Source organism: Gossypium raimondii, chromosome 4, assembly GCF_025698545.1.
Source record: "Gossypium raimondii isolate GPD5lz chromosome 4, ASM2569854v1, whole genome shotgun sequence".
NCBI classification, from domain to species: Eukaryota; Viridiplantae; Streptophyta; class Magnoliopsida; order Malvales; family Malvaceae; genus Gossypium; species Gossypium raimondii.
The window spans coordinates 8,488,338-8,515,681 of record NC_068568.1 but is presented as its reverse complement, the minus strand read 5'-3'; the positions used below and the strand labels follow the sequence as shown (position 1 = coordinate 8,515,681).

The 27,344-nt window shown below is 34.3% G+C and overlaps 4 protein-coding genes and 1 long non-coding RNA gene across 6 annotated transcripts; 3 read left to right on the top strand and 2 right to left on the bottom strand.

Annotated features, from left to right (window-relative positions):
* Window positions 1–4,563: 4,563 nt before the first annotated feature.
* LOC105779442 (dnaJ protein ERDJ3A) lies at window positions 4,564–8,103 on the top strand. 2 transcript variants are annotated; one of them, XM_012603197.2, is made up of 7 exons: window positions 4,564–4,764; window positions 5,094–5,149; window positions 5,618–5,691; window positions 5,826–6,304; window positions 6,386–6,727; window positions 6,822–7,175; window positions 7,314–8,103. In XM_012603197.2, the coding sequence occupies exons 1-7, from the start codon at window positions 4,678–4,680 to the stop codon at window positions 7,599–7,601; spliced, it is 1,680 nt and encodes a 559-aa protein (XP_012458651.1). In that variant the 5' UTR covers window positions 4,564–4,677; the 3' UTR covers window positions 7,602–8,103. The 2 variants fall into 2 exon arrangements, with proteins under 2 accessions (XP_012458651.1, XP_012458652.1); XM_012603198.2 differs by lacking the exon at window positions 5,094–5,149 and having other exon boundaries at window positions 4,627–4,764.
* A 7,234-nt stretch (window positions 8,104–15,337) lies between these two features.
* On the bottom strand, window positions 15,338–19,225 carry LOC105779441 (transcription factor bHLH140). The gene is made up of 6 exons (XM_052629338.1): window positions 19,035–19,225; window positions 18,800–18,924; window positions 17,712–18,637; window positions 16,651–17,155; window positions 16,395–16,565; window positions 15,338–15,754 (listed from the first exon to the last, which is right to left on the bottom strand). Exons 1-6 carry the CDS (start codon window positions 19,069–19,071, stop codon window positions 15,437–15,439), a joined length of 2,082 nt encoding a protein of 693 aa, XP_052485298.1. The 5' UTR covers window positions 19,072–19,225; the 3' UTR covers window positions 15,338–15,436.
* A 1,138-nt stretch (window positions 19,226–20,363) lies between these two features.
* On the bottom strand, window positions 20,364–21,113 carry LOC105779445 (uncharacterized). Its single transcript, XR_001128999.2, has 2 exons — window positions 20,765–21,113; window positions 20,364–20,667 (listed from the first exon to the last, which is right to left on the bottom strand). It is a non-coding gene; the product is annotated as an uncharacterized LOC105779445 (long non-coding RNA).
* Window positions 21,114–23,578: 2,465 nt separating this feature from the next.
* On the top strand, window positions 23,579–24,856 carry LOC128040408 (receptor-like protein 6). The gene has a single exon (XM_052629155.1). The coding sequence runs from the start codon at window positions 23,579–23,581 to the stop codon at window positions 24,854–24,856; it is 1,278 nt and encodes a 425-aa protein (XP_052485115.1).
* Window positions 24,857–24,858: 2 nt separating this feature from the next.
* On the top strand, window positions 24,859–27,135 carry LOC105779440 (receptor-like protein 33). Its single transcript, XM_052629339.1, has one exon. The coding sequence runs from the start codon at window positions 25,643–25,645 to the stop codon at window positions 26,768–26,770; it is 1,128 nt and encodes a 375-aa protein (XP_052485299.1). The 5' UTR covers window positions 24,859–25,642; the 3' UTR covers window positions 26,771–27,135.
* The last annotated feature ends 209 nt before the right edge of the window (window positions 27,136–27,344 follow it).

The window sequence follows — 27,344 nt, the reverse complement described above, 5'->3', positions numbered from 1 at the left end:
AAATGTCTCATACACATGGATACAGATTAATTACCGATGATTACCGAGATCTAACATTTGTTGTGGACTCGAACATACATATGACATTGGTTTAGTTCAGACGAGTAACTTGATATCATTTTAAAGGTTTAACCAGGACGAGTAACCTGACACGAATATATGTTCAGCTCGAACGAGCAACAGATGTGATTAGTACCTGTGTAATTGAGTTCATTACTAAATTTCATCGGGCAATACTAGTAATATAAAATGAGAAAATAAGATGACATGAAATGTATTTGATGTTCAATATGATATTAGTGAATGAATTAAATATGAAGCCTTGATATACATGTGTGATTATTTTAAATGCCATATATTGATATGTTGTCAATATGGTATATTACATGATTGATTATGAACTAAAGCTTGCCTTGTTGTTATGATTGGTTGTGTTAGGCAAACTTTTTCAAGTTAATTAGTTTGATTTGTTAAAATTTTAAATTATAAATCAAGGTAATTTTATCATTTTAATACTTATGAACTTATTAAGTATTCGAAATGTTGAAACAACACAAAATATAAATATAATAATAAATCAATTTATTGAACTTAATTAATTGTTGAGGGATTTCGAATTCTTTAGGAGAAACCTGTGAAGTGTTGTCTTATTGGAGTTGGAGAATTTTTCAACAAGTTCAATATTGTCTCTAGTAAGGGGTAGGACTCGTAAGAGCCCTATATGTTATACGACATAAGTTCGAGTCCAACCATGCGCAATGTGCATGGTTTGCCTTCTCATACACTTGATGAGACATTTCCACTATGTGAAATAGATGCCTCTTCAAGCCTTCGGTAAACTTGAGAAACAAAACTTCTATTGGGGGAAATGACAAACTTGTTGAGGGTGTCACCGGATCTGAATGAACGACATTCACAGACTACTCTCAAAGGAGTCAAAAATTCCTCAACAAAAAATGGTAGCATTCTCACCCATAAGACCAATGAACAAATTGTAGTAAACATGTAATTATTTTCTATTTATTTAAACAATGAACAAATAAATAAATTTAATTTCACATTTCACTATTATGTCTTTTGTATTTTCTGTCTTTTATATTTTACATACATGCAAAATTGTGACAAGCAAATATTAGCTGATTCATTGTCTAAAGTTCAAACTGAAGATAAGTGGCATTGTAAGAACATTTACATTGCGAGAAAGACAACTTACTTTAGTAGATAATTTAAATGAGTCTGTAATCCCATAAAAGAATTAAAGTAAGCATTTGATTCAAATACTGAGAAGGGTTATTATGTCATCCACAATTCTAATTGGGGAGATGACTAGTCTTGGCTATCGGAGCAGTTGACTACACGAGTAGAAACATAAATGTATTCATTGGTAGAATGATACATTGGACTAGACCCAAGATGAATTAATTCTGAATCCGTTTGTGAATTAATTTACTTGTGAAGTTCATGGTATGGTTTACCTAAATCTAAGTTAGTCACTGACCATGCGTATGCAACTCATGTGCTTTGATATAAGTGGAAGCTTATGCTCTAAAGATGATCGAGCCCATAGTCGGTATGTTGGGTACATGACTTGTATATGGTATGGCTTTACTAGCAACAGTGGAATTCATAGCTCAATTAAAGAGTTAATGATACCATTTCATTGGCATTGTGTGGATTGATAAATATAGATTGTGGCCAAGAGTTGCTTGTTCTCAAACGAGCAATTTATCACAGTCTTTTGTTGACAGTGATCATATTAATCATTAAGAAGACACAATGGTGACAATGAGATAAAATAGGATTGTATTGAGTGAACGAATTTAACTCAAAGGATTCAATGATATCATATGAGGGTAACACACACATGACAAGGTCATTGGACAAAACTGTTGGATGAATTGCTTTCGTAAAGAGTATACAATAATAAGTTTTCAATCATGGTACTTCTTGTGGACTAACTCCATGATTAAGTAATTGCGAATTATCGGATTGATGTTTCTAGTCATAATTACAATCACTATAGCCTAATTGTATATGTCTGATTGGTCCCTTCGCTAGCTCAACAAAAGCTCGATCGGACTGCATTTGAATTAGAAGAAAATTCTACGACTTTGGAAATAATTTAATTGAGTCGATTTATTCGATGTGGAATTAAATTAGGTGGTGGTGAGAATTGTTCAATTAGAGAATTTGATTAAAGATTTTTCTTTAAAAAATTAATTTGGAAAATCTAAGTGATTTTTGGAAAAATTAATTTTGATAAAGTAAAATTAAAGTAATCAAATTAGTTAAAATTAATATGATATTTTTGAAAATTAATTTTCAAGTTAAACAATTGGTCCAATGGGTAATTGAACTTAAAAATTAGACCTGAGATCGTAAATTGGGTCTGGGAGCCCAAAATCGAGACCAATACCCAAAAACTGGTCGAATCGGGCCGGCGGTCCAACTAGTGGCTCTATTGGACCGGTCAGTTCGTCACTGACCCAGACCGAACTGGTAGTAGCCGAATCGGCTCGGGGTGCCGTAAGGGTGTTGCACCTGCATCACCTGATACGGAGGTATCGATGATTGCAACGATGGCGTTCCAGTGACTGGCGGCGATTGGTCTTCAGTGGTTGAGTAGTGGAAAAGTTACACTCCTACTGAAACTCTACTAGAGAATTTGATTTCAAATTAACTATTTAAAAAATAATAGTATTTTAATAGTTTAATATTAAATTAAATTTAGTACTTATTTTAATAGAATTTATTAATTTAATATTAAAGTGATTATATTAATATTAAATTTAATTTAATGTTTATCTTGTAGATAAATATTCTATTATTTTAATAAGATTTAATATTTAATTTAATTTAATTTAATATTAAAGTGATTGAGTTTAATTGTAGTTGAACTTTCTAAACACTCCCTATATAAAGAGAGCGTTGGGTCATTATTTGACACACTTAAATTCAAGAGAAAATTTTTAGAGATATTTTTCTGATGTACAATTTGACCCAAAAGTTTAGAGAAATTACGAAATTACCCTACTAGTATTTTTTGTGAAAAATTTTTTGATTCGAAGAGAGCCCACACTTGGAGAACGTGAGCTTGGGGATAGCAGAGAAGACTACTCGGTCGAAGCACTCATCCTAGACGAATCGAAAAGGGAAAATTTTGATTAAGTGTTTATTACTTTTAGTTATCACAATCAAGATCTTATTTTGAAACATTTTTAAAATTCTGATTTTCCCTTAAATTTACTTTCCACTGTGTTTTCGAAACACATTTTTTTCCAACATATAGGGCATAGTTCAAGTTCGACCATATGTAGTACGCATGGTTTACCTTCTCATACACTTGAAGAGACACTCCACTTTATGAACTTAATGCCTCTTCAAGCCCTTGGTAAAGCTGAGAGACAAAACTTCCATAGGGGACAATGCAAAACTTGTTAAGGGGTCGTTATTAGATTCAAACAAACAACATTTTGCAGGCTTCTCTTTAAAAGGTAAAAAACCCCTCAACAAAATAAATAGAAAAGACACATATATTGATAGTACAAAAAATCTCAACTAATATAATACTGATAATCTTAATTTAGATTCTTTATCCATTCTTAACCCTCAAATCCTTAACTAATTGTAATAAGTTGAGGATATTATGAGCCTTAGTTCACTAGAATTTTAATTCTTTAAAAGTTTACAACAATATTGATTTTAAAATGTACCAAAATAGAATTGTATTATCTAGTTAAATTGGTGGTACAACCGATTTAATTAGTGACATATAATTGGAAAAAACATTTTCTAGTAAAAATAAAAAATTATGATTATGGTTTTTTATTTTCAATAAACAAAATTTTGAATTTTTTATTATGTCCTGATTTTTCTTTTTAATATTTTAATTATAAAAATTTATTTTATTTTTATTTTTTTAAAATGGTTGAACGGAAAGCTGAAGATTCAGTTTATTAATTTTCCAATTTAATTCTTACAACATTGGACGTTATCTTAATTAATAGGTGAATGTAACTGACAAATTCATCTAGTAAATGATGAGATCAAATTGATTCGTCTTCAATTTAGATTTTACATTATTTTAAATAAGACTAAATTTCAATAGATTTAACATTTGTTATTTAATAGTGTCAAGCTCATCATTGTAGAAGAAATATTTTATGTGGAGTTGATCTATAACTCTGATTAAATTTGATCCTTTAAATATTTTTAATAATATAAAATTTAAATTAATTAAATTTAACTTTTTAAATTTTTTTAATAATTGATTAAATTTGACTTTTTAATGATATAAAAATTAAATCCATCCACACCTTAATTAAATCTAACCGTAAGCAGTGAATCTACGTTAAAGTACGTACTTCAATTGTTGGATAACACGACAAGCGGCCCAAAAGAAAACACAAGACAAGTTCATGTCAGCACTCATCTCAACAGCAAGCACGTTTGGTTTTGCGGGGAGAGCCGTTCCGAAATCCTATTGGCCAGAGCACGTGCTATCACATCAAAACGCCACGTGTACCTAACGGCCTCAGCATTCCTTTAACCATCCTGCCTTCCCCAACTCTACTTCTTGCTCCCTGTTTCTTCATACAATCCCACATTTCGCTTCAAAGATCAAGATTCGCAACTCAAGAAAACAAAATCTTTAGCGGTGTTTCAGTTCTTGCGAATATGAAAACTCGACCGCCATTACTATTTGCTTTTCTGTTAACGTTATTGGTTTTACACGCGGAAGCCAAATCCATTGATCCTTACAAGGTTAGGAGCTTTGCTCCCTTCTTTATTTTTTATTTTTCACATGTTATGTGATCTACCAGTCGTCTTTTCAAAATAAAGATTAGAAACATTTAGATATGGAGACTGAATTGTTGTAGAGATTTAGCAAGAATTTATTATTTCCGTTAGAAATCATATAGGAGATTACAATCTTGAGTCGAAAGCTTTAGTGATTCGTTGAGGACATCAAGGATAAAAGCTTGAGCCCTCGATGAGAGTGACAAGAATAAGTAGCAACTTCACAGATTTGGGAATTGCAGTTTGATTTTTTTGGGGCCAAAAAGTTTCTAAAGAAGTTACTTGATGCTTAGGTACTAGGCGTGGAGAAAAGCGCGAGCCAACGAGAGGTTCAGAAAGCTTTTCACAAGTATGTTTTTCTCTGAATTTATCATCTGTTTATAAGTTTTTTGAATTACATTCCTCGGTGGACTAGGTTATGAACTAATCCTTCACTCGTTCTTGATGTGGTCATGATTTCGTAATACACATTATTTGAATGGTAGCCCTAATCAAATTGCACTGCACAATAAAGATCCACAAGTTCCATATTAGGCTCCCTATAAATCTGGAATGAATCAAATACTTTTTTTTTTTTTTTTCTGTTGAATAAGAAATGCTGAACTTGTGATATTAACTATTCACTTTCCTTATTCTTTCTTTCGAATCATATTTCTTTTGTCAGCTTGAAATGTTTATCATTACCGTTCTTGTTATGGTGTTTTTTGAGAATCTTGTAGGTTAATAATACATGCATGCTTATGCATATGCACATACATATATATGCCTAGAGAATCATGTAACGGCCTACTTGTTTTGCTTGAATTGTACTTAATAGGCTCTCCCTTAAATACCACCCTGACAAGAATAAAAGTAAAGGAGCACAAGAGAAGTTTGCTGAGATCAACAACGGTATTTCCAGCTTCTTACATATTGTTCTTCTTTGTTTCGTATACATATTCTTTAATTCATTCTCTTTTTCTCCCTTGGATTATGAAATAAGGTCTTTGTCTGCTAAATGATCTGATTCATCCTTGTTTGATCAGCGTACGACATTTTATCAGACGAGGAAAAGAGAAAAAACTATGATATGTATGGGGATGAAAAAGGTGGGCCTGGACAAAGTGGGTTTACATCTGGACCAGGTGGATGGCAGCATATGGGTGGGGACGGAAGTTCCCAAACTTTCTCATTTTCCTTTGGCGGCCCTAGTGGATCACGCTTCTTTGGTGGATCAAGTTTCTTTGGCTTTGATTATAATGATATTTTCTCTAGCTTCTTTGGGGGTGGTATGAACCATCAGGGTCCATTTGGCGGTTTCAGTGGTTCAAGCAGGTCTCAGTCTCAATCCAGGAATTCACGTAAGAGCATCAGAGCAATAAGTTCTGATGTCTTCAAAAAAGAAATATCTGACAAAGGGATGACTTGGCTTTTATTATCTTATACACCAGCGTTGCAGCAGGGGAAACAGCATTATGAATCTATCATAGACGAGGTGGCCGGTTTATTGCAAGGAGCTATAAAGGTGCAGTTGCAGTTATAAATATTTTTATAACTTGTATTTGCTAATCAGCACTTCTAATATCTGACTGGTCTCTTGCAACAGGTTGGGAGAATAAATTGTGAAACTGAGTATTCTTTATGTAAGGATCTTGGTATGCATCCAGGGAGAGCTCTAAGGTTGTTTGTTTATTCATACAAAAGAAATGAGAAGGGTACTCTGGAAGAATACAAGGGTGATTTGGTCGCTAAGAATGTCAAAACATTTTGCCAAGATCATTTACCAAGGTTTTCACGAAGGCTTAGCTTAAATCATTTGGACTTGTCTTCTAGTAATTTAGAAAAATACCCAAGGGTGATACTCCTTTCTACCAAAAAGGACACTCCTGTTATCTGGCGTGCTCTCAGTGGCTTGTATTATAGAAGATTCTCTTTCTATGATGCAGAGGTATGCTATAAATATCTATTTTGCGCGTCGAACCTTATGATTAAATGTTCCATTGATTTTATATTCAATTCAGGCTCTTTCTCTTTTCATGTAGGTTCATGATGTTTCTGAACCAGCAGCAAAGCAGTTAGGTGTTGATGCACTTCCGGCTATAATCGGATGGCTGCCCAATGGTGAGAGGCACATTCTAAAATCTGGTATTTCTGTAAAGGATTTGAAGTCTGCAATCAAAGATCTCAGCCTGTTGCTTGATAGTTTTGAAAAGAAGAATAAAAAGGTAGCTTCATCTCAGGCTAGCAAGAATCAGAAAGATTCTGCACAGAGAAAGTTACCATTGTTGACAGCATCGAACTCTGACGCTCTTTGTGGGGATAAAACTCCGGTCTGCATCATAGGTGCATTCCGATCATCCAGAGCTAGGGAGAAGCTGGAGTCCCTTTTATCTAAGGTGAAGATTTTGTCTCTTAAAAGAATGTATTTTGATGATGATTTTATGTATGGTGAATCATGTAGATACCACCATTCTATTATCTATTATATAAGAATCCATTTTTTGTTTCAATTGTTGCATGCTATGTACTTTCAGGTTTCACAGAAATCATTAACAAGGGGACCGAATGTGGCCTCGGGTTCTAGGGATTCAGTATCCTACATCTTCTTAGATGCTACCAAGCAACCATTATTTTTATGTGCATTCGATAAATCTGGATATAAATCATCAGATAACATCCTGGTGGCCTTCAAACCTCGGAAAGGGAAGTTTGCAGCATTTTCAGGTGACATGACCGTGGAAGAGGTAGAGAAATTCATAAGCTCTGTTCTTAATGGAGACATACAATTTACAAAGACAAGACAGAAGCCTGTTCTCAAGTGATTCAAACATAATGGTTTATGAAGACAGGCTCTGGTTTTTGAACATCAAGGTCATTGAACTCATAAACTTCTGAACAACAGAAAGAATACAAATACCTTGGATTCAGCCAACATGGCATCATGGTTCGTATCTGTTTTATGAGTCAAGGAACATGGGCATCATCAAAGTGGCATTTACAAAAAGCAGTGTTTGTACTTGGACTGGAAAATCAGGGATACCATGGGACATTCTTTTATGATTAGTTCGACAGCAAGTGCAACAGCTTAAAATTGATACGATTGTTTGATCTACTTTCCCAGAATTTCTGATAGAGTGGCTCATTGGGAAGAGGTTAATTCCTAGCTTAGAATGGAATTATTTCGGGAGAAAGATTGTATAAACTCAAGATATAGACATAGCACATTTATATCAATACATATACATGGACGTATCATCGATACCATTAACATCCGTCCAATAATGCTAAACCAAATCTAATGAGATCAGCAACATTTAATATGAATGAGCAAGGAGAACTTTTCCCGATCCTTACTCGTTCTCATAACTTTACAGAAGGGCGGCATTGCCAGATCTTAACATTTCATCTTGTAGTGGCGGGAAAATTATTAAAATAATATGGGTTCAAATTATTTACCCTGCAACAACAAAAAAAAAAGGCTTTATCAAGGTCCAAATCGGAATGGGGGTGTTTATTTGGGCCTTAAACACTGTGTAGATTCGATCTGATTGACATGTCCAATCCATATTAAATGTGCATACCGAGGCCCAATTCCACACCATTTAAATCCGGTTTTTTGACCCAAATCACATCACCTAATCCTAATAAATTCTTTAAACCCCAAACTCTGTTTTTCACTCACCAAGAAAAGAAAAAAAACCTTCTCCCCCCACAATTTCGAAGATTCCAAAACAAATTCCCAAAATATATCCAAATTTTGAAAATTACCCCCACAAAATCATCAAAATTTCAGAAAATACCCATAAAAATAAAAAATAATCCTGGACAATATTTTATTTTTAAATTAAATAATAAATATTTGTTTCGCATGTTTTAGCGTTATTATGGAGAAAATTAGTAGTAAATACGTAAATTGTAGTTATATTCTATTATGTTATATTGATTTTATAATTGATTGAATTAGTGGGTAAAAATGAATACATGTTCGAATCAGTTCATGGTTTAGGGTTTGTTTTTTTTAGAATTTAAGCAGTTTTCTGAAATATGTTGAACATATTTGTAATTATTATAATGAATTGGATATTAATAATATTTTTATTTGTAATTAGTTTGTTTACTTACATGTAAATAGTTAATTTTATTAGTAATATTTTAATTTGAAATACATTTGTGGTGAAAATTGTTTAATAGAAATATTTTATTATATGTTTGTACTGTTTGACATGAAGTTCAGATTTACATAAATAAGAGTTTGTGATTGTGATTTTTTTTTTAATTCTTTCGTTGTTTTTGCACGTTTTGCGAAATGGCATTGCTACGAATTCTGTAGGTATCTTGGAAGGGGTAAATATTACAAGGTTGTCTTTAACTAAATATATTTTTTTTCACTAATACGTGTTATATAAACTATATAGGAAGTGGATTGTACACTCCGGAGCAAGTTGCATTATTGCTCTTTTGGTGCTATTGACTCGAGAGTTCAAGTTAGATATGATCATGAACCAGGTCATTCATCCAAGTTTAAAGGCATGGTGAAAAAATGAGAAGTTTCGAGTAAAACTATAAGCTCGAAAAATGGGCTTAGACACAAATTGAGGCTCATTCTCTAAATACTTTTGGGCTCGGGCAGAATTTTTTGGTCCAGGCACAACCCTCTTTACCCCACCCCTACGGCCCACCCCATGCCAAAGCTCAAAAGAAAAAGGATCCAAACTGAAAAGTGAAAACCCTTTTGTCCTATGCATCCAAATAACCCCAACTTAAAAGACTAAAAAGTAAAAACCCAGCGACTACTTTCAAGTGTCAGCCAAACTTTCAGCGTGTCTAAATCATTCTTTTCTTTTTCTTTATTCAACATTTTAGCTAGATTTTGTCGATTTCTTCTGTAGATTTATAATTTCTTGGTGATTTTTAAAGAGAAACAATTGAAATAATGAACTATTAAAAATGAAAAGTAGTAAGAGAAGAAGTCGGGGACTTTTTTGGGTAAGGTTACGGCGATCAGCAATGGTGGTCACAGAGGAGGAGTCATCAGAAATTAGAAAGAAACTAACCCTTTTTTTTTCTAGGTTTAATAAAAAGAAAATGAAAAGATTGAGAAAGTGGAAGAATCCGAAGAGAATGGTTAAAAAAGACTTCAACTTATATATTTCCAAAAATAGAGATTTCAATAAATTATATTTAAAATTATTTTAAATGAAAATTTAATAATTTTTTTTAATTTATCTAAAAATATTTTTAAATTATATTTAACATGTTTGTTTTTTAAGTTCTCTATGTATACTTGTATATACATTGTTAAAGGTCTAGTTCATCCCTCATGCTATTGACTTTTGTTAATAGATTTTCTTTTCTCTTTAAGTTTAATCCATATTTTAAGCTTTACATGATTATCTGTCATTTATATTGCTTAATGATTTGACAGTAGATACTTGATATGCATATATTGTTTAAATTTGTTTTGATATAAAAAAATAAGCTAAAAGAATTAAAATGGGTCGATTGGGTCAAGCTCGGGTTTAGCATTTATAATCTGGGTTGAGTTTGGGCAAAAATGTAGACCCATTTTTCAAGTCAGGTCGGGTTCGAGCCTAGAAAACGAGCTTAAAATTTTGCTTTGACCCAACCTGAACCCGACTGGCCCTAACCCATGACTAGGTCTAGTTTAGGCATGCCTAGACACAGTTGGGTTCGGGTGCGTAGTCTTGATTAAAGACATCCAAATCTATCCGAATTTATTAGTTGCATTGGTTGAGCGGTGGAGGCCTGAGATGCATATGTTTCACCTACCTTATTGTCTCGAGACATCCACACAATAGTACAAGTGTTGGGTCCTTCATACTTTGTAATCTCCCAAAGTTGTGATCTTTTTATAAATGCAGCTTGCAACCATCGCTAGGATGCTAGCACTCGTCAATGTATAATGTTGGATTCAATATGATGACCTTGTAATCTACTAACACTTTCAGGCTATAACACTTAATGGCAGAAACGCAAGCTTCTTATTTGGAAACTTCAAACCCATTTGTAGCTCCTCTAATCCTTCATTTAGTTGTACGATATGGCTAGGAATGATGTCAGGGTATTCAGGAAACTCATTAGCATGGGTCGTATCTGGATCGACGCTAAGCATAAGGATCGATGGTCAATTATGTAAAACAATCCCACCAGTATTTGTTCGAACAATTTGCAAGAATTCATCAAGTATTGACATGGTCACCGTCTTACCCTTCACGGGGCATTTCTTCATCCTTGGGATCATTGAAGTCCTCATGTTGAACATTGGGGGCCTTATCATCCTCAAACTCTTCCCTTAAACCCTCTCTAAACCTTAACCCTGCATGGAAACCATATACTAATGGATCTACAATTGCAACATTTACATCAAAGTCAAACCCGTTTGTAGAAGACCTCTCACCAACTTATTGTCTTAGTGGGTTTATATATGAGGCTTCACCTTGGTAATATTGGTTTAAGAATCTAAGATTATAAACATTATGACCAGAAGATGATGACAACAACACACCCATATCTGCTCCCTCCTCCTTCACCACCTTCACCAACTTGACGTAAAGCTTGGCGGCATTCATAAGTCCAAACCAGATATGAATCCATATCATGGTCTGTATGTCTTCATCATCCATCAACACTAATGTATTATACATATGAGGTGTTGATGACATCGAAAACATGTATATTAGTCTCGATAACCTTCGATTACATCTTTCCTCTAGTTTCAAACTAACATTCCTCTGTATTTCAACAAGGCTTGCATTACTACTGAACCTTATTGCAAGTTTGTTGTTTGATTCAAAAACTATGTCGTTGTCTGTCCTAAGAACTATTGGATCCAGTGCCTTAAGTGTAGTAAATTCGTTTTGTATACTTATATTTTTTGAACAAATTAATTTAACAAAATATCTATTAATTAAATTAATACCCTTTGTATATTTTCCTTAATGTTTTTACATGCAAAGCAAAATGAAATCAAATATTGGTTCACTGGTTATCTGAACATTTCACTAATACTAAGTGATATTACGTGGTCAGATATTAATACTAAAAGACAACTTGTACTAGTAGATAAACCTAAACATGTCCTTAATCTAATAAAAAATGAACAAGCCAATTCAAAGAATAATATGACGTCTATCATCTCTAATTAGGGAGATGTTTTGTTTTAAGCATCAGAGCAGATAATTCCCAAAAGATAGAGACATAAATGTGATTGATTGGACTAACAGTACATCGGATAGGACTCAAGTAGAATAAATCCTAGATCTGTTTATGGATTTATATACTTGTGACTTTCATAGTGTGGCATACTTTAATCCTAAGTGGATGATGGATTATGTATGCATAACTCGTATACTTTAATGTCAGTAAAAGCCTTAGTTCAAATAGATAAGGAACTGGAAGCTTGTGTGTTAGCTATACGACTTGTGCAGTATATAGCATCATTCACAATAGTGGAATTCATAGCCCAACAATAGGTAAATGATATCCTCTCATTGGCATTACATCATAGACGAAAAGTAAACATGACCACGAGTTGTTTGTCTTTGTGACAAATGACTTGATTACTATTTGATAGTAATTTACTTTTCATGAAAGAAGATGTAATAGTTACCATAAGATAAAATATGATCATATTGGAAGATTTATTTATCCCAAAGAGATTAAAGATATCCTATGAGGGTAAGACACTTATGACAAGATCATTGGACGAGTACTTATTAAGTAGTTTTCCGAATGGTATGTAATTAGGGAGAGCTCAGTCACGATACAATAGTGGAATGACTTTATGACTAAATGTGTTTACACCTAATAGGTGAAAAGCTAGCACTTAATTATAAATTATTTGAGTCCTAATTATATATGTCCAAATTGATCCTCTTGATAGCTCGTCAAAACCGAAATGAATTATATGTAGAACCAAATGAACAAAATGAATTGAAATGACGAAGTTAGAAAATGGGTCACATTAATAAATGAATGTTTTTCTCACTACGTATAGAAATAACTTGAGAATTAATTTAAGGTTTCAAATTATTATTTAATTAATTATAATTAATTAATTGAAGTTCAAAAATAGAATTAAATTAATTAGTCATTATGAATCCGTTGAACAAGGAAATTAAATATATTTTCTCATAAATTCTTTTACGATAAAATTGTCGAGTTTAACAAAATTAGAATTGAGTTGGAAAATTTATTTAATTGAAAAATTAGTTTATCTAATTAAATTAATTAAATATATAATATTTATTTTGGGAATTAAAAAAATGAATATTGAGTTTGATTATATTATAAAGTGTTGAGTCAAAAGTCTAGGAAATACATATGACAAGTGAGGGGCAGCTTTACTAGGGTGTGTCACCTACCTGTCTCCTAGTTGGACTATTTAAATAAAATTATTTGTTTAAGCCATATTTAATCAGAATTTTTCTCTCTCCTTATAAATAGATGGCGTCGGTTGACCTAAAAAAGACACATTTTGAGTATTCAGTTATTGTTATTTTGCTAGAAAGCAGTGAATTTTTACTTACTTAAAATAAATTATATTTTCTGGGAATTATGATCTTTACCGGTTTTTATAGAGAGAATTACTTTCATACTGAAGGTAATAAAATCGTTTTTTGAACTGTGTTTGGTTCGTATTGCTCGAGCCCGCACTCGATGCAATTTGTGGTACAGGGATAATAGAGAAGGTTGTTTGGTTGAAAGCCAGGATGGACTCGAATTTGTCTCGCACAAAATACAAGTACTTTTTGGTAAAATTTTTTTTTTATAAATATCATAAGTCAACTCAATTTTAAAAAAATTGAAACTTCTACTATAATTGAAAACTGTTTCTTAACCAGATTTTTCCAATAAAAATTTCCCCTTCATAATATACGTAAACCATAAATTAGTTGCTAATTTTATCCCTAAACCCCAGAACTGTACAATGAATTAAATTGATTTCTAATTTCTTACATTATCACATAAAAAAAATTGATGCATCTACTGGATGAATAGTTGCAATGCAATAGGATCTTTTTGTGACTGAGTTTGCGAATATTATTGCTCGTAACAAGCTGGATAAATCTTTTTGCACCTTCCCAAGCGATACTCGTAACAAAATATTTAACCAACCTTTCATATGAAACCTGCTTCTTATGATGCCATAATCTATCTAACTTAACATAAATAAATGTTTCTCTTAAAATATTATATTTCGCCTAGGATCAGGGTAACACATAAAAATAAGTTTCTGCATTAACCCACTTACAACAACGCATGTTAACTGCATCTCAAGATTAGCCCTTGTTTCGCTTTACGCTTGAGTCCTAATAGGAGTTCCAGGTCGATCCAATTATACCAACAAATACTATTACCACTATCACTTACATATGCCACTAAATTGATAATTTCCTAACCCTAACATATCTTTTAATCATCATATTTCTCAATAATAAACGTTCACCTACAAATGTTAAAGACAAAATTAAAATAACGATCGCTTGCATATACAATGATTTGCTGAGAAATATTGTTTAATATTCAAAAGCATGGATGATTATTTAAAATAATGTAAATAATTTTATTCTATTAAAACAAACATATATAAATTTTAAATACTTTATTTATTTAAAATCCATAATAAATATTAATTACTTATAAAGATGAAAATGAAAAGAAATTATGATTTTTGTAGTGTCTGTTGTATTATTTTGGTGGATAGAAAAGAATAAGGATTTTAGGGTTTTTTCGGTTGTCCTCTGATTTCTTTTGTGTTGTAATATTTTTTTTTTAGGATTTTTAAGAGTTTATATAGTGAGAACTGAATATTTGGATTTTTACCCATGCTCATGTTTAGGTTTTTGAAGATGTTTGGGCAAATATTTTACCCTAAACTTATGCCTATCGCATGTAATGATTAAGACCTAAGTCAGCATCTTTTTTGTTAATCTAGACTCAAATCGAAAAATGTGTCGACTTAAGTCTTGATCTTTACATTTATCCTTTCAACTATGGCAAATATATGATTTAGATAAATAATTTTGAACTCTTATTTCACTAATAAATTATTTTTCATATTATTTTAGTAATTTTCTAGGAGTAGCCCATCAATATTATGTTTTAACATATACTACTTTTATGAGCATAAAACTTTCAAATGAATATAAAAAGAAAAGAAGAAAACAAATATAGGTAATAAATAATACATATGATATTATGAGTGAAAAGCTTTTATGTAATAATTACACTTACTAAATATTTATATAAAAATTAGTTTTGGTTGAAAAGATAAAATTGAAGAATTGAAATTTATTGCATCATTGGTTAAAATCCTTTCATAATAGTATCACATACTTTGTTTACTTTCAATGTATGATTTTTGTTATTTTTCAACTAAATTTATATTCGATTAATTCATATCACCAGCTCAAAACATACCCTTTTTTTTTCAGAATCTTTGGGGATTAGCGGTAGCGGGCAAGGTCCCCTCGGCTCCCCATGAGGAGCCGCCTCCAAGTCAGCCACAAGCAAATTCATTTCTAGGGCTGACAAATCAAGCAAAATGTGATACTTTTACCACTGTTTTTCATTGTATATACAGCAAAAATTGAGGGAAACATGGTTTACAAACACCTAGGGGTCACAGCCAGAGTTAGTTTTGCTCAGGCACTAATCGACCCTTTTTCTGTAGATCTGCAGGGAAAGGAGCTTGGCAGCTGCTGATATGTGATTTTAGCCTAGGAATGTTAGGGTGAGCACTTCTACACCGGTGGCAACGCAACTCCATTGACATTAGTCTCTTCTCATCTTGAATTGTTGCTTTCCCTTGATTATTAATTTCCTCCATTACATCTACAGAATCACGGAAAAATGCAGTGGTGAAAGAGTTCCAATGCTTCTTATGCTTGAGATTTTTGGAGTCGAAATCTTGGCTAATAACGTGCAGGTGTAGTTGGCGCATTGAAGGGACCTGCAGGAGGAGATATATGCAACACACCATAGATTCAAATGGCGCATTCCAATGTCCACCAATCATTGAAGATGACAAGACACGGACCAAGACACATGGGTAGATTGATTGTAATCTGAAGCATAATAAAATGCTAGATTCTCCTATACGGATGACCATACTACCCTATTCTTAAACTTCTTCACAACTGTTAAACGATTGTCGTAAAATATTTTTGCTATAAGTATTTAGTTCTTTATCCATAAATACATTGGGGCCATAATATTATCTCTTTGTCTGCATCTACAAGATTACAACATATATTTTCCTTTGGCCTTTCTACAACCTTTGCATCTGGCACGTATGCATCATACTGCTATTAATTGGATGCTGCATTGAAGTGAGTCTAATCAAATGATTCTTGTGTTTGGTAACCCACATGCTTCTGGATTCAGTCAAATCTTAGGTCTAGTGGCATATTCAACTAAGGTTGTTCTCTTCATGCTACATATGTTCCACTTGCCCGAGTTTAGGAAACACTATGACTACCAGCATGCGATATCCAAGACAATTTCAATCATGTACTGAGTTGTATCTACGTTTATCAGACCTAAAAACTATGTGAACAAAAACAAAATTAGGAGAAGGGTGTTTAGCATACCGAATGATAACCTAGGCGGAAAACCAATGATGCATCTTCACCTACAAACTTATCAACCCATCTCAAACCCACTTCGTGCATTGTCATTAACAAGGGAAGGTGCTCTTTGCGTGCATCTGCCAAGGTATCAAGACCTTTAATTCTTGCCAACACCAAAAGATGCTGTTTTGCCTGCAGAAGGAAGAAAAAGAATCCAACTTTTCATTTGTTGAAAAATCATCATAAGAGAGACTGGAAGAAGATGGTGGGTATTTACCTTTGGATAAATATCATTTAGTACAACAACATCGTCAGATGCTTCCAGCACTTGCTTGTTATGCTTCTCAGGCTGCATGGCTATGTTATAGAGAGCCTGAAGGCATGGAGCCCACGTTTTTGTCTTAGTTCCACTAATCTCATCTTCTAGTTTTGAAGGCCCTGACAAAATACTTCCGCTACTCCTGGGAACCTTAACTTGGGTATTTGCTATAGATAAAAACCCTTTGAACAGTGATGAGTAAGCATCCTCAAGAACTTTGCAACCTTTAACATAGTCATTGTCTAGACAATTTGGTCTACGTGGGTTCATATTTGGCCCAAGAACATGTATCACATGGGTCACCCCTTCCTTAGAATACAAAGGAGAAGTTGATGGCAGAGGGACAACAAGGGCATTCCCGGGAAGAAGAGATCTAGCCTGCTCCTTGGTTGCAGCCTCTAGGGCAGGACCACCAGCATTGAAAATTGCAGCATTTACACCTCCACCTCCAGGCTTCAGACGCCTGAACAAAATAATCTCTTGGTTTACATTTATAGAAAGAAAAATTATGTATAATCTGTGAGAAGTATCATGTTTCACGTTACTACAAAGCAGGTATGATATGCATTCACACTTGACAGAAATACTTCCATAGCTATTGGATATCCGATCTAACTATTTGTGAGATCCTAAAGTAGGAAGATTAAAGATTCCATTTCAGACAGAATGAACTTGCCGGAAGGTTTTTTTATGGTCTAAAATCAAGTTAGACAAATTGTTTCATTCCTTGATTTCAGACACTGGTATGCTCATAGTTAACATCATCAAGGTAGACAGAATGAACTTCCACAACATTATAGTTAAAACCAGTGACTGATCTTTCCTCATGAATATTATTAATTCTGGAGGATAAGCTCTACAGCATTAGTGCCCATGGTGTTCTATATCACTGAACCCGAAGGACCCAGAAAGATGAAAAATAACTACTAGCAAAGTTCCTCTACCTAAAAGTTTCTATCGTATTTGTTCACTTAGCTACCAGACATTAGAAATGTATGTTATATATACAAAAGGCTTACCAGTTGGCAGCATTAGCTATTACATTGCAGCACAAACCTCCCTTTGTATAAAGTTGACATATATCTCCTATAAATGTAAAGAACCTTTTGGAGTCGATTTTCTTTTCTGCAGCTTTAGCCCTAACCAAAGACAAAATCTTTGATCTCTCAGTCAAGTCCACTAAAACAAGCCTGGCATTACCAAGCTTATCCATGAATTCCTCTACTTTCCCAACAATAACATCAGATGCCTTCTCGAGGTCAAATTGGAAATCTACTGTGGAAATAGATGGAAATGCCAGAGTTGGAATATCAGATTCATCGTGACTAATAGAACCTGGCGCCATGTCTTCACTGACCTTTATCTTCTGACTAGCCATGCCCGACGATGATGAAACAGTTTCTTGTGTTTTGCCGCATGGACCCTTTTCCTCAGTAAGTTGAGAAGGGACAGAATCCCGAGCATTAGTTTCATGGAGTCGTTTTAAGAACCTCATTATACCAAGTTGAGTTTTGGCATTGGGATCCTTCTGACCAAAACAGCCATGTGGAAGAGTGTCCAAAGGACCAACTGCTGTGTAGGTTTTAACAGCAGCATCAACATCAGTCTCGTTCCGGCAAAAAGTGATCCGAGAAAACCCTTCACTCAGCTTAGGCAATTCTTTGTTTTGCAGCATTCTATTCACAACTGCTGCAGCTTTTCCACCTTGCAGATTTCCCTCATGCCCAGTGCGTTTGACTATACGGGATATAGAAAGCTTGGCAGGGAGATCAAGCACAACAGCATGCACTTCCACTTCTGGACCACCAAGATTTACAAAATCAACCCGCTGCTCTTTATCTAAGTTGCATCTATCAATAAACACACTCTTGCCCTCTTTCAATGAAGCTGCTGCACTCTTTAAGCACTGTGGCTTTGTCCCACTTTTTCCATTATTAATAGTATCCTGCAAGCGTAAATAAATCGATCTTTTCTTTAACATTTTAAACACCTCACTTGCTAGCAGCTCCAATTCATTGTTCTTAAAATAGCAGGATCAAGAGTCAAAACATCACATAAATTTCCACTCAAAACACCGGATTTCCGTTAATGAGAGAAAGAGAGAAACCTGGCAGACGCGAACCCAGGGACGTGAAGAGCCCCGCATGACGTTCTCGCAAAAAGTGGACTTGCCGCTTCCTGGTGCGCCCACCAAAATCGCCGCGATTGGCTTCCCCTTTGCCTTTTCTTCATCTTTTTCAAAGAAGAGAAGGGCGCATACACGGAGAAGTTTAGTAATGAGTACGATGATACAACCTGAGAATAGGATCGAATCATAGGACCGGGAAAAGGGGAATACCTACCTTTGGGTTTACAGGCGCTATCGATGTCCATTTCCATTGTTGTAAGTAGTTTCCAAGCACTGTTCGATTATGATGGAAATGCCGAGGCTTGTCCTACAAGCTTCAAGTGCGATAGCCGATAGGCATAGTATCAATGGGTAGAAGGTAAGTACCTTTTATAGCTACGATTTAAGAACCCCTTCCGGTCTCTGTTCGGTTACCGGGAAATGGACCTCTTTCCGCGTCAAGGCCCAAGGGGAAGCCTTTCTAAGGGAACAAAATCCTTTTTTTTCTTTTTTTAATTCTCCGTGTTGGTTTAATAGTTTATATTTAAGGTTACTCTCCTTCCAACAACATCATCTCCAGAAGATGATTTTGTATTGATAAAATTTAAAACGAAATTATATTTAAGTTGATGCTTGATCTAATTTTGAAATTTGCTACTCGAAATTTAGTTTGAATTTGATGGAATACGATATGATCCGTTTTAAAATAAAATTGAACTTATTTACACCAATTAGTTTCATGTGTTTATTTTGGGTAAATTAATAGTTCAATTAAACATATAATAGATAAAATAAAACTTAAGGACTAATTTAAGAATACTTCTCAAAAATGCTTTTGAGAAAAAAGAGAAAATAAAGTACTTTTGGACCAATTTTTTATTTGGAAGATGCATTTTTCTCTAAAAACAAAGTTTGTCTAAGAATACTTTTGTCCCAAAAATACTTTTGAAAATCATTCCGATTATTAAAGATACTTAAACTCAATTCATTTGAGCTCAAGCTAGAAATGATCCCTAGCTTTTTTGTCCTTTTAAGTCGAATACTGATCCATGTTTCATTTCCACCTTTCTCATGTATCCATTTTTTTCTTTAGCAAACCTGGCAGCTCCCTTAGTCCCCTATCTATAGAAAATTCAGAGCATTTACACACAGCTTCCCCCTTCTGTAAGAAAGAGAATTGAGGTTGGGAACAACAATGAAAGCCGCCATGGAATCAAAATTTACAAATTAGGAAACAACCTTAATTTTTGAGATGCCAATAAAGAGCCTTTGGTAGATTATTAACTTAATTGTAAGGTGCCCATGCAAACATAGTGACATTGAAATTTAAAGAAATGCATCTTTGTTGTATGACATTTGTTGGTAAGTAGCATACCATTTACTGCTATTGCTGCTTTTTCCGTATTTCTGATTCATCTGTTTCAGTCTCCCAATCATCTTAACATTTTAGCTCTCGCTAGTTTACCCATGAAAACACGTCGATTTACTAGGGTTCTTTCTATTATACTGGAGACTAGCAGAGAAATTTTTTTATTATATTGGAGACTAGAAGAGAAAATTCAAATTAAACTCCAATCTTAAAATCTGCTCCTTTTTTTTTTTTTGCAATTCACTGTTCTCAACGATGATACATCATCCCACTGCTGGATTAGCACCAACTTGAAAGACAATAGAAACCCAAGAGAAAAAAAAAGCTTAAAACTGAAATAAAAATGGCAGATAACTAAGTGGACCCTAAAAGTACACCGATATTAGCTAAGACATTTAGAAACCTCGTATAACAGAGGGGCTGATGGTTCTGTCTACTTGGATCTCTGCCTCATCTTTCGGCGCTTCCGCTTCAGTCTTCTCATGCGCTTCTTCTTCCACTGTTACATATCATGTAAGATGCCATAAATGAAACATTATTCAAAGATCTATTGTATAAATAAGAACAAATTGAGACAAAAAGGAAAACAGTATTACCTTGGCTCTCATGGCGATAGGATAGAAGGAAACTTGATGCCGCCTTCTCGGTTATTCGTTGAACCCTAACCGGATGCAGAGGCGGCAATCAATTGCTGGCAAGGATTTTTACCATCTACACCATTTATATATATATAAAACTTATAAAGCCCTAGCAGGAAGGGATACCGACCCGATCCAGATTCAACAATATTGGATTACTTGAACTTGGGCCAATGGTTTAGAAAATAATTTCTGTCCAAATGACCCAATATCATATAGGTTTCCCTGAAAGAGAAGAACACATATTGCTCCAAATTGTTATTTACTAATTTAAATTTATATTAAATAAAGAGTGAATTTGGGTTAAGGGTCGAGACGAAGAGTGGTAAAACTGATTAGCTCTGTTTGTTTCAGTGGAGGCTAATTAAATACAGGAAAACCATGCATCTGTGAAATTTAATTCCAGCAGGGCAGCTTCAATGGATTTGCATATGATTTGCCATGATATATACAGTATGGATGGCAATCGGTCGAGTAGGATGGATCTCAGGGCGAAGCCACAACAATTTAATTTTTTAAGGGTAGAATGAAATTTTAATTTTGTTTATAGTCTACATATTTATAATTTTTAAAAGATTAAATTAAATTTTTATAATTTTAAGGGGGTTAAAGTATAATTTTACTTTTATTAATTTAAAATTTTAAAAAAAATTTAAGGGTCTAAATAATAATTTTCTATTTTAGGGGAGACCGGCGCCCCTGTCAACGCTCTAGATTCGCCTCTAATGGATATTTTTATATTAATTACCTTTTCATAATTGGATGTATAATCTTAAATTTTATTATCACTTCCATGGATGTTGGATGCAAGTTGCTATTTATTTTTAACTTTTTTCAATAGTTTTATAGTCAATTAAATATTTAAACATAATTCTTCAAAAATATATTATTTTTCTATATTACATTTTTACCCTTTTAATAGTTTATCTATACAATAGTAAAATAGTAAGTGTATATAGTGGACCGGGTAGGAGTTGATAAGAGCAACCCGACCCAACTCAAGGTCTATGATGGAAATAGGCTTAATTTTTATAAAGCCCAATCACAAAATTCAAATCCAAGCAATTAAAATCAAAACTCAATTTATTTGTTTAAGACTTTATCACAAACAAATTTCGAGAAGAAGAATTCAAGCTTCAAAACCATGGATTTTGGAGTTCAATACAGAGTAATGATAAATTAAAAGGGTCCAAATTTATTCATGAACTTAAAATCTCAATTCATGATAACAAGCCCATGTGGAAGATATTAACAAGTTTAGACATTACACTTCAAAGATCCCATTCAAGCACACATGCCTAGCAATGTTATAATCAGTCGATTTGCAGTGCATTTTTGAAAGGGATTCGGGCATTTTTAGGTCAATATGTCTTAATATTGACCGAATATTATTCTCTTAGCTTCGCAATGCACTTCGAATCACTCGATTTTTAGTTCAATAACTCAAATTATAACTATTTTAGTAAAGACTATGCAAGTAGAATTTTTGGACAAGATTGTTATGAGAAATTATGAGTTTCTGGCTTTAATTCGAGTATAAATCATATTGCATTCGATAATTAAACTTAAATTTTATTATATATGAGTCAAATATTGTATTTATTAGGTTTTATTATTTTATTATTTATTTATTTCAAATTTTAAAATATTTTGTTAAGTATTTTAAGTTGTTTAAGAGTTTTATATTTGTTAGTAAACAAGAAAATTAGTTAACCCATATAAAGTTTGTCATTGTTAATTAGAAACAATTATTTTAATTAATAAAATTTCAATTCTGAGAGTTAGTTCTTTTATACAATATTTTGAGAGTTAGGTCCTTAATTGAATTTGTTGGATTTATATGTCAAAGGGTTCAATTGAACACTTATTCGTTTATTCATCGGTTTAATAATAAGATTGACACGAGGTTTAGAATTCAATCCCTATCTTTATAACTTTTTTTTTCTATTATAGCGTAATTGTCCACTTGTATAAAAAAGGGTAAGGAGTATAAAGCAAAATCTCAGGAAATAGTGAACAGAATTCTGTGTTTGTAATTTACTGTATAAGGATTGAAAGGCCAGCTTAATTGCATGCACTCATAAATAACTGGTTAAATAGCAACTTAGCGTGCATGAGGGGATGGTATGATTTGCATTAATTAATACCAATAAAGTCTTTGCTTTGATTTTTCCAAGTTAGCTGAAACTTCCAACGAGCCAAAGTCTTCATGACCATAACACTAGAGAAAAGCCGATAGAAGAAGAGTAGTGAGTATACACGAGAAGTTTACAGCAAACAATAATACACAAAGAAGGCAGCTTTATCGTTGGTGAAAACTTACATTCCTGAAGGTAATTCGGAGGTTTCTCGATTCAAACACCAATAATAGTTCACAAAGAAAGAAGCGGAAAAGGCAAACCAACTTCTTGTAATATGGCGTCCAAGACTGACTGCTCAAAACTCAGGCCTTTCAAGGGGAAAATGAAAGATTTGATTGGTCTGCTCAAAATTTCCAAGGTCACATTATAACTTGATTGGGTGTCCAATTGGTGGATATTTTATTAACGAAATTGAAAATTCTAATAGAGACTTCTTTTTTTCTTTTTTTGCAATTTTATTCTCCAATCTCCATTGACTAATTCGAGTCTTCCTGCAAAGCTTTAAAAGTTATGCCGCATCCATTAATATGGAAACCGGTTTTTCTTTTTTCATGAGAGATTGAGTTAGCCATTTCTCCTTCATTGCTTTCCCTCTGACCTCTGCCATTGTCTTTCTTTATGCTCAGAAAAAATGAGGATTTCACTGCTTTCATGGCTCTTCTTTTATTCATATATTGCAACTATCTTTATCATCACTGCGGTTTTGGTTTCTGGTGAATGTCAAAGCCATCAGCAAGAGTTGCTGCTCGGATTGGGGAAAACCCTCAATTCTTCGTTGTCTGCAAAGATGCGGAACTGGAACCAAAGCACGGATTGCTGTTCTTGGGGTGGTATAACCTGCGATCAAAGTGGTCGGGTTATCATACTCGACTTGAGCAACCAATTAATTTCCGGAACAATTGATAATTCGAGTAGTCTTTTCAATCTTCAGCATCTTCAGCAGCTTAATTTGGCTTATAACACACTCAGCTTCAGTTTTCCTTGTGGGTTTGACAAGTTGTCAAATTTGAGCTATCTTAATTTGTCAAATGCTGGTTTTACAGGGCAAGTTCCGGCTGAGATTTCACGCTTGACAAACTTGATTACTCTAAATTTATCTGTAAATTTATTTCTTAGAGATGGACGACCCTTGAAACTTGAGACGCCAAACCTGAAGATGCTTGTTGAAAATCTCACAAGGCTAAGATCTCTCCATCTTGATGGGGTCAAAATTTCTGCAAGAGGAAATGAGTGGTGTAAATGGTTATCCTCACTGACCAATTTGGAAGAGTTGAGCATGTCCAACTGCAACCTTTCTGGACCAATTGAAGATTCCCTTCAAAAGTTGAAGAATCTCTCAATTATTCACTTGGATAGGAACAATTTATCTGCTGTGGTTCCAGCATTCCTTGCTCATCTTCCAAATTTGACTTCATTGCGGCTCAGTTCTTGCGGCTTGCATGGACAATTTCCAAGAGAGATACTCCAGGTAAGGATGCTACAGTCTCTTGATGTACTTGACAATGAGAAACTTCAAGGTTCTTTGCCTGAATTCCATCATAATGGGTCTCTTCAGAACCTAGTTCTTAGCGGAACAAACTTTTCTGGGTCATTACCACAGTCCATAGACAAGCTTGTGAACTTGACTATACTAGACCTTTCGTTCTGCAATTTCAGCGGAGCAATTCCGAGTTCAGTCTCCAACCTGCAACAACTTGTTTACTTGGACTTGTCATTCAATAACTTTACCGGTCAAATCCCATGTTTTGATTTGTTCAAAAATCTTGCCCGTGTAGATCTCTCTTACAATAAACTGAGTGGCAAGATCGAGTCATTTAAGTGGGAAGACCTTCCAAACCTTACTCGTATTGATTTAAGGCACAATTCACTTAATGGGAATATTCCTTCCTCCCTTGTGGCACTCCATTGACTGAAAAGAGTTTTGCTTTCCAACAATCAATTTGATGGTGAAGTTACTGGTGCTCCAAAAGTGAGAGAATCCTTACTGGATATTCTTGATCTCAGTTGCAACCAATTGCAAGGGCCGATACCTGCGTATGTTTTTGAACTCAGTAGACTTAGCGTTCTGGTGCTTTCTTCCAACAATTTCAATGGCACCATACGGCCAAGAGACATTCGGAAGCTTGTGAATCTCACATATCTCGACCTTTCACACAACAACCTGTCTGTCATTGCAACTGAGAGTTATTCGGTCTTGTCATCTTTTCCCAAGATTACTACACTAAATCTGGCGTCCTGCAAATTGAATGTGTTCCCTGATCTAAAGAACCAATCAAGATTAACCCATCTGGATCTTTCACAAAACCAAATTTCAGGTGAAGTACCCAATTGGATTTGGAGTGTCAGTGATGACCTCGTGCATCTGAACTTTTCATTTAATCAGCTTGAGGGTCTGCAGAAACCTTATCAAATAGTGCCCAATCTTTCAGTCCTTGACCTTCGTTTTAACAGACTCACTGGTCATATCCCAACTCTGCCTCTATCTGCAAGCTATCTGGATTTTTCAAGCAATAATTTTACTTCTTTACCAAGTAACATTGGTAACTACCTCTACTACACTATTTTCTTTTCTGTCTCAAGCAATGGCCTTACAGGTGCCATTCCTAAATCAATATGTGAGGCTGTTAATCTGCGAGTTCTTGACTTGTCCAACAATAGTCTGAGTGGTGCCATACCAAAATGTTTAATTGGACAGATGGATCTTCTAGGGGTACTGAACCTTAGGGGCAACAATCTCAGTGGCCAAATCCCTAATGCATTTTCAAGAAAGTGTTCCATAGAAACACTAGATGTCAATGGCAATGAGCTCACAGGTAAGATCCCAATATCCCTTGGTAGGTGCAGAAAGCTTGAGGTATTAAACCTTGGTAACAATCACATCAACGACACCTACCCTTGCCATTTGAAGAACATAACCAGTTTGAGGATCCTTGTTTTACGATCAAATAAATTCCATGGGGGAATTGGTTGTCCAGCCGACAAGCGCCCCTGGCCAAAGCTTCAAATTATGGACTTTGCCCACAATAGTTTTAATGGAAAATTACCAAACAAATTCGTAGCAAGATGGAAGGCAATGGAGGTTTATGACGATGAAGCTCAACTAAATGTTAAACACCTTCGGTTTGAGGTTCTACGATTCTCTAGAATTTATTATCTAGACGGTATTACAGTTACCAACAAAGGTCTACAGATGGAGCTGGTGAAAATCCTAACTATTTTCACCTCCATTGACCTTTCTTGCAACAACTTGGAGGGGCCAATACCAGATGTGATCGGAAAATTCATAGCACTGTATTTTCTCAACCTGTCACACAATGCTCTCAGTGGAAAAATCCCACCATCTCTAGGAAACCTGCAACAGCTGGAATCCCTGGACCTCTCAAGTAATAACCTGAGTGGCAGTATTCCTCAACAGCTTTTGAAACTAACTTTCCTTGCAGTCCTTAATCTCTCATACAATCAACTGGAGGGATGCATACCAGCTGGAAAGCAATTTGCAACATTTACTAATGATTCTTATGAAGGTAACAGGGGACTATATGGGAATCCATTGACGCAGCAGTGCAAAGATGCCATTCCCAACCACGGGCAAGATTCAAATCCCAGGACTGGTAACCATATCAACTGGAATTTGATAAGTGTTGAGATAGGGGTTTTCTTTGGTCTAGGAGTTGTCATTTTACCTCTTACGTTCTGGAAGGGATGGAGGATATGGTATTTTAAGCGCATTGATCGTCTTCTTTTCAAGTTTTTCCCTAAGCTGGATCGCAGAAACAGAAATCATAGAACGATATCTCAGTGGATCCAAGGAAGGAGGCTATAGCAATAATAAAAAGGAGCGTCGTAGGATGTTGGTCTGGAAACAAAGCCATCATTTCTACAGTTTTAGGCAACACTCAGCTTGTTGAACATTGCTGTTGGTGTATAAGTTTTCTTTCAGATTGCTGAACAATAGCTCTTTTGAAGCTTTCTCTTAGATTGCTCTAGAATTGCAACGTTAAGTGACTTTTAAGTTGATGCCTTGTGCTTAGATGTTAGCTTTGGATTTTGTTTTTCAAGGTGATTTGTTTAAGTGTTGATCTTTGTTAATGTGGTTGTCACTTATGCTTTGTGCTCTCTGTTTTGTACTCCTTAAATAATTATGTTATTGGCCAAGAAAAGAAAAGAAATAAAACTTGTCCAGGATAATACTCTTTTGCATGAAAATAATTCAAAATACCTCCTTGAATAAGTCCTGCAATCTTTTTCAAGATTTGGGACTTTGCGGACTTTTAATCACACCAACAAATTTAACAAGAAAAAAAAAAACCACAAGTTAACAGTTTGGGTTAAATTTTAAAATCTAAAGAATAGAAGGTATAAACTTATGACATATTTTAACCTCCCAAATAACATGT